Source organism: Dreissena polymorpha, chromosome 1 (assembly GCF_020536995.1).
Source record: "Dreissena polymorpha isolate Duluth1 chromosome 1, UMN_Dpol_1.0, whole genome shotgun sequence".
NCBI lineage: Eukaryota > Metazoa > Mollusca > Bivalvia > Myida > Dreissenidae > Dreissena > Dreissena polymorpha.
Window position 1 is genome coordinate 6,201,362 of NC_068355.1, and position 7,621 is coordinate 6,208,982.

The 7,621-nt window shown below is 36.0% G+C and overlaps 1 protein-coding gene across 3 annotated transcripts in view; it reads left to right on the forward strand.

Moving 5' to 3' along the window:
* LOC127869412 (branched-chain-amino-acid aminotransferase, cytosolic-like) overlaps positions 1-7,621 on the forward strand; it is a 141,354-nt gene that overhangs the window by 10,668 nt on the left and 123,065 nt on the right. The window contains exons 9-12 of one of the 3 annotated variants that reach the window (XR_008044555.1): positions 941-1,009; positions 1,244-1,387; positions 4,918-5,652; positions 5,792-7,379. Coding sequence is in view for 1 of the 3 variants with exons in the window: in XM_052411963.1 (XP_052267923.1) it covers positions 941-1,009; positions 1,244-1,387; positions 4,918-4,959 (255 nt within the window). In the remaining 2 variants the exon portion in view is untranslated. Of the gene's footprint in view, positions 1-940; positions 1,010-1,243; positions 1,388-4,917; positions 7,380-7,621 lie in introns of those variants that run through there. The other 2 variants (XR_008044554.1, XM_052411963.1) reach the window with 2 other exon arrangements.

The window sequence follows — 7,621 nt, forward strand, 5'->3', positions numbered from 1 at the left end:
TTGAATACACTCAAGAATCACAAAATAAAAAAAACAACATGTTTATTTAGTGCTTTTAAATTATAACAGTGTAAAAATGAATAATTTTATGAGAATAACATAAAACTTACAATCTCATTTCACAGTAAAAAAGTGACAATTACTAAAAAAAAACAGTTTGAAACCATGTATAACCGTTTTTAAATCACCATATACAGCATATAGTATACCATGTTGAATATAAGTACTGGTATACCCTTGTGAATAAATTAAATATACTGGTAAATTTATGTACCAGTAAACAGTTATCAGTGTGTGTTATAGATAAATAGTATTTCCTTTTTATGCCTCCAAAGGAGGGCATATAGTGATCGGACCATCCGTCCGTCTGTCCTTCAGTCATTCTTTGCATTTAGGTTTCACATTAAGGTTTCGAAAAATGCTCATAACTTCTGTGTCCCTTCACATAGCAACTTGATATTTGGCATGCTTGTGTATCTCATGCAGCTGCACATTTTGAGTGGTAAAAGGTCAATGTCATACTTCAAGGTCAAAGGTAAAAAAACATGTATCAAAGCGGCGCAGTTGGGGGCATTGTGTTTTTGACAAACACATCTCTTGTTGTAAGTATGTTGCTGCATCAGGCATTTACATGTTTGAATCTATATTTGTGAATAGTCAAGTTGTATGCATTGTAGTTAGTAAATGTTTAACCCTTTACCACTTAGATACATATTTTTACGCATTTGTAGTCCCTTAAAAAATTTAATTTAATTAAAGGCCTTTCTTACTGTATTCAAGTATTAAAGGCTTCATTTCCAAACCTAGAGTAACTCGCAGGCTGTTCTGGTTTTATGCTGTTTGTACATAGCCATTTTGACTTTGCTTCTGAAATGTTTAAGTACTCTGTAATAATCACTCAGGCTTCATTAAGTGACATGACAGGTATGTACAATTCCAGGGAGAATTTAAAGTGACTGAGAGAAAATACACGATGAAGGAGGTCACCAAAGCACTCAATGAAAATAGGGTGAGACCGCAATTTAGATAATGTTTAACATTATATATTAGGATAATTATTGTTATGCTTATACTTTCATCTCAATAAATGTATTATATTTGTTTATAGATTGCCACTGTTCATGCTGAATCCCCCCTCTTTTCTTCTTAAAGGTTTAAAATATATCTAAATTTTGCATATAATTGCATATATTTACCCCCAGCACAAAAGCATGTCTGTTGTTCTTTGTTACTTCTTCTGTAGCTCCTCGAAATGTTTGGTGCTGGGACAGCATGCGTTGTGAGTCCAATAGACGGATTGGTCTACAAGAATGAAATGCTGAAGATACCAACCATGAACAATCCGGCAGTGACCAATAGATGCATGAAAGAGCTCCTTGATATACAGGTATAAATGCTATTTGGGCTTAATGCATGTGAATAAAGTATCACCTTACATTAGCCTGTACAGTAAACACAGTATAATAGCACGTTCTGCTTTTCTGGAATTGTTCGTTTAAAGATTGGTATCTTTTAAAGAAAAATCCAGTCTAGTGGGAAAGTATTATCCCTGGTAAGCCCTTGCAGATTGTTCAGGCAAATCTGCAATGATACCTTACACACCTGCATAAAGCTTGGTTTTCCCAGAAATAAAATATTATAAGAGTAGGATAAAGACATGCTTTATTAAGCAAGTTTTTCATGCAGAGAGACATGCAAAGTGTTTTAGCATTTATAACTCAATTTGAATGCCCAAAATTGAAGGCATATACTTATGCCATAGTCCACTTGTCCATAGTTATGCCATAGTCCACTTGTCCATAGTTATGCCATAGTCCACTTGTCCATAGTTATGCCATAGTCCACTTGTCCTTCTGATCAGCAGTCTGTGCAGCTTTTTTGTGGGTATGATAAACACGGAAGTAGAAAAGGTATTCAATGAAACTTCATAAGCTTATAATAGGCATTATGGGTAAGTGCACAGTATAAAAACCATAACCTTTTTATCAGGATTTACAGATTTCTGGAATTCTTGTCATTGCTTATGCCCTGTTTAATTTCTGAATGATTGGTTAAATGTTGTTCAATTTAAAGTATAGGTGAACATGTAACTTAAAGAATTAAAGGAGTTTCTTCATGGAACAATACAATATATATTTCTAGATTTTTATATACATGTACTTCCAATTACTGCTGTCACCTATGTGAAACAACATGCCACACTGATCCATATTTAATGTGTCAACCAACAAAGCAAAAAAAACAACAATGACCCAGTTCTTTGCTGTTATAAACAATGATTGGCTTTGACCATTGACACTTTTGTTTTACATTTGTTTTATTTGCAAAGTTTACTTTAAATAAAAGGTTTGTATATTAAATTGGGATTTGGTAGGTTGGCAGGCAGGCTATAGAGTTGCATCAAATAGGTCGAAATATTTAGTTAACATTGATGATCTTGATCAAACTTTACATTTAGAAAGCTTGCATAGAGACCTTACTCTGAAGTATAAAAGGTCGTGGTGGGTTATTGGATATGGTGTCCACCTTGCAACCAAGAGATCACGGGTTTGATCCCCACTGTGGTAGTGCTCTCGAGATCTCCCATATAGACACCAAGCGCTGGTTCTAGTCCCTGGAAAGGGTCTTGAGAGCATTTCAAATAAGCCTCAGGCTTTTGATACATTAAAGCTAAAATAAACAGGATTAAACTAACTCTGGATTATATTTGGGGCCAGTGATGTGAGGGTCAATTTAAATGTTTCTAAAAATATCAAAACAGCTTCTGCTTGATTTCTTCACCCGGGATTAAAGTAATACTCAGAATCCATGAATTGGGGCTATTCAAAGTCACTGTTACTTAAAATAGACAAATGATATGTGCATAAAAACTTAAGTTTTGAGGTATAGTGCTAAAATTAAAAGGGTAGGCAATTAACATGTGGCTGGTCTGGTTAAGTTCAAGGTCACTGTGACTAAAAGTGACTAAAAGTAGAGAAAATATAATAGTTTTTTCTCAATATCTTGAGTTTTAATGGAGGTTTTGTGCTACAGTGACCTTGACCTTGATCTAACTGGTCCCAAGTGTAATCTTTATCAAGGACTGCATGTAATTTACCTGCCTATTCACAAAATATGGTGTGCAGGCAGACATACCTGGAAGCCTTTTCTGGTACAATCCCTAACTTTACCAGGGAATAATCTAGAATTTACTATCTATGGGTCCCTGAACTCGCAGATTTTAGACCAATGAGTCCCAGACCAAAATTAATGAGTCCACCTTGAAAAAGAATGGGTCCCAAATTTTGAAAGATACCAAGTAGTGAAGAAAATATGTCTTAATCACACTAGCTCAATAACTATACTTGCATTAAACTTTTAATAATATCAAAAACTTGTTGAAACCAACAAAAAAAACAAATTCAGAGTTATCACTATCTTGTTTGCCTTCACATAGGCTATAACATTATCTGTTACATGAATGTAATCTGTTATAACTTTTCAACTTGATTCAAATCGATGATAATATTATTGTTAACATCCGAATTGCGAGCTTGATAATATTATTGTTAACGTCCAAATTGCGAGCTGTTTACCTACCATTATTAAAGTTTAGATTTGTTTGTTTTGGATAATTAAGCTTCAACACCTTATTTCGGAGGCATTTTTTCTTTATTATTTATGACTAAGTTACACAAAGTTAAAGCAGGTTTTCATCAGGGGACTCGTGAAAATATCATAACACCTTCTATTTTTAATGGTCAATTCTAATTGGTTCGTATTATACATCAGCGGCTCGACTAGAGCCAATCAAAAGACTTGCTGGAGTCTTCAAGCCTCATTCGGTTAAACTAAGCCCTCATTGCTACACTTTTGACTTGTACACAAGATGGTTCGTACCTATCAGGATTCGCGTATGCGTTAACGGATACAGTTCAGCAATGCGTCCACTGAGTCCGAGTGAACGCACATATTTTAAAACGATGCGTCTATTTCGATATTTGTGCGTTATAGACGCGGGACGCACATGTAGATTATTCCCTGCTTTACTGACCAAAATTAAGTGGATTTTATAAACCAAACGTAGCCATAAAAATAAGTTCCTATGCATGGGTACTTTGATAAAAATAAGTCGGATAAAGGCGTAGACCTAATGGAGAGTATTTGAACGTATTGTCTGTAAACATGGATTTTAGAGCGTACTTCAAACATGGAAGCAGTCAAAAAGAGACAGATTAGCTGACACATGTTGAAATATTGTATTACCGGTATATCAAATGTGTCTTGTTCTGTGAACATTGGGCAAAATGCATGTGCGTAAAGTGTCATTCCAGATTAGCCTGTGCAGTCTGGCTAATCAGGGACAACACTTACCGCTTAAATGGTATTTTTTCGTTTAAAGGAAGTCCCTTTTTACCGAATTTCTAGTTAAAGCAGAAAGTGTCGTCCCTGATTAGCCTGTGCGAACTGCACAAGCTAATCTGGGACGACACTTTACGCTCATGCATTATGCCCAGTTTTCTAAGAACACAACACTTATCAAATCATGCGCATAAACAATTGCGTCTTGTTAAAAGTTATATATTTGGTCTATTTGAGAATCTCTTATATCATTTATCTCTATTATCCTACTCCTATACATTTTAGGACACGTGCCGTCTCCAAAATATTGGTAAAAAGGCCGCCATATTTTCTAAAAAGTCCTGAATTACACAAGAATAGAAGAATATGTAATTTTACATGAAATAATAAGTATTTTTTTTTATAGAAATGCTACTATGCTTACGTTCTACACTTACATATGATGTTTGAACGTTCCTAAGAAATACCTCCCAGGTCCTCATATATTGATTCTCATGGCTTATTGACCTTTGACGCTTCCAGATACACACGCCTGTATACCGATATATCCAGCATTATTTTCAATTCTCATTACAGTATGGCAGGACGCCAAGTGACTGGGTGGAGCTTGTAGAGTGAGGCAGATAATAGCTAGGCATTCCAAGAGGGCTTGCAGAAATAGTTTGATTGTGTTGATTTACATGTAATTACCAAAATCTTTGTGATAGAAGTATTAAATTCGTTTGCTGGTATTGAAACTTAAATGTGTTTTTCTTTCTTGTAAATATGTTTTGCAGTTCCTTTTTCATGATTTTTACATTTTTTTATGTGAGATTTTGAACAGTTTTTATTCATATCACTTGGATTTTGTGAAGGCACAAATGCAAATACCTGCAGTTGGTTATGGTTCATTTTTAATTGTATAAATGATGTCTAAAGCAAGTTCTAAATGATTATTTTCTGAAATTTTAACACATCAATACCCATTATTATGCCCCCCCCCCCCCCCCCCCCCTTTGAAGAAGAGGGGGTATATTGCTTTGCTCATGTCGGTCGGTCAGTCGGTAGGTCGGTCGGTCGGTCCACCAGGTGGTTGTCAGACGATAATTCAAGAACGCTTGGGCCTAGGATCATGAAACTTCATAGGTACATTGATCATGACTTGCAGATGACCCCTATTGATTTTGAGGTCACTAGGTCAAAGGTCAAGGTCACGGTGACCCAATAGTAAAATGGTTTCCGGATGATAACTCAAGAACGCATACGCCTAGGATCATGAAACTTCATGGGTAGATTGATCATGACTCGCAGATGACCCCTATTGATTTTGAGGTCACTAGGTCAAAGGTCACGGTGACCCGAAATAGTAAAATGGTTTCCGGATGATAACTCAAGAACGCATACGCCTAGGATCATGAAACTTCATGGGTAGATTGATCATGGCTCGCAGATGACCTCTATTGATTTTGAGGTCACTAGGTCAAAGATCAAGGTCATGGTGACCCGAAATAGTAAAATGATTTTCAGATAATTCAAGAACGCATATGCCTAGGATCATGAAACTTTATAGGTAGATTGATCATGACTCGCAGATGACCCCTATTGATTTTCAGGTCACTAGGTCAAAGGTCAAGGTCACGGTGACCTGAAATAGTAAAATGATTTTTCGGATGATAACTCAAGAACGCATATGTCTAGGATCATGAAACTTCATAGGTAGATTGATCATGACTCGCAGATAACCCCTATTGATTTTGAGGTCACAAGGTTAAAGGTCAAGGTCACGATGACCCAAAATAGTATAATGATTTTCGGATGATAACTAAAGAACGCTTTTGCCTAGGATCATGACACTTCATAGGTACATTGATCGTGACTTGCAGATGACCCCTATTGATTTTCAGGTCACTAGGTCAAAGGTCAAGGTCACAGTGTCAAAAGTCATATTCACACAATGGCTGCCAGTACAACGGACAGCCCATATGGGGGGCATGCATGTTTTACAAACAGCCCTTGTTTTAACATTTAGGTTTATATGTTTAAACCACTTGCCTAAAGGCCCTAGAAATGGCTTGCACATTGTTTTGGACTTTTTAGAAACCTTGTTGTTTTGTATTTTGTTTATATTCAGATTTGTCTTGTTATAAGAAATTCTTTTTCAGGATTTATGGTTTATGATACTTAACTAATCTCGTTATGCCATACTGTTGTATGTGTCGTTTAAATCTCGTTTTTATTTATTCATGTATGTACGCATGTACATCATAAAGCTTTTGTTATGTCCCCCACTATAGTAGTGGGGGACATATTGTTTTTGCCCTGTCTGTTGGTTGGTTGGTTGGTCTGTTGGTTTGCGCCAACTTTAACATTTGCAATAACTTTTGCAATATTGAATATAGCAACTTGATATTTGGCATGCATATGTACCGGTATCTCATGGAGCTGCACATTTTGAGTGGTGAAAGGTCAAGGTCATCCTTCAATGTCAAAGGTCAAATATATGGGTCAAAATCGCTCATTTAATGTACACTTGCAATATTTCAATATTCAAGATAGCAACTTGACATTTGGCATGCATGTGTATCTCATGGAGCTGCACATTTTGAGTGGTGAAAGGTCAAGGTCATCCTTCATGGTCAAATATATGGGTCAAAATTGCTCATGTAATGTCACTTCTGCAATATTGAAGCTAGCAATTTTATATTTGACATGCATGTGTATCTCATGGAGCTGCACATTTTGAGTGGTGAAGGGTCATCCTTCAAGGTCAAACGTCATATACGGGGACATAGTGTTTCACAAACACATCTTGTTTTTAACTTGTCTTTACATACTGGGTAGATCTCTCGAAAAATATGTAGTTCCACAATTTTGTGCATATCATTTCTGTATCTGAATGGCTAAGTTTTTGTTACCTTTAGACATGTAACTTTTCAGTACGGATTTTTTAATGCTCCTGAAATTAAAATTGTGTTGTTGTTTTCTTATGTATAACCTTGTGTAAAAATTGAATGGAATAACATTCAATTTAGATTAAAATAAAAGAAAAATAACTCGTAGTTGCTGTTTAGTTATTTTCACACGAACTTGAGTCGCTTTCTAAGAAAACTGGGCATAAAGCATGTGCGTAAAGTTTCGTCCCAGATTAGCCTGTGTAGTCCACACAGGCTAATTAGGGGCGACAATTTCCGCCTAAATTAGATTTTTGCAAAAAAGAGACTTCATTTAAACGAAAAATGTAATAAAAGCAGAAAGTGTCGTCCCTGATTAGCCTGTGCAGACTGCACAGGCTAATCTGGGA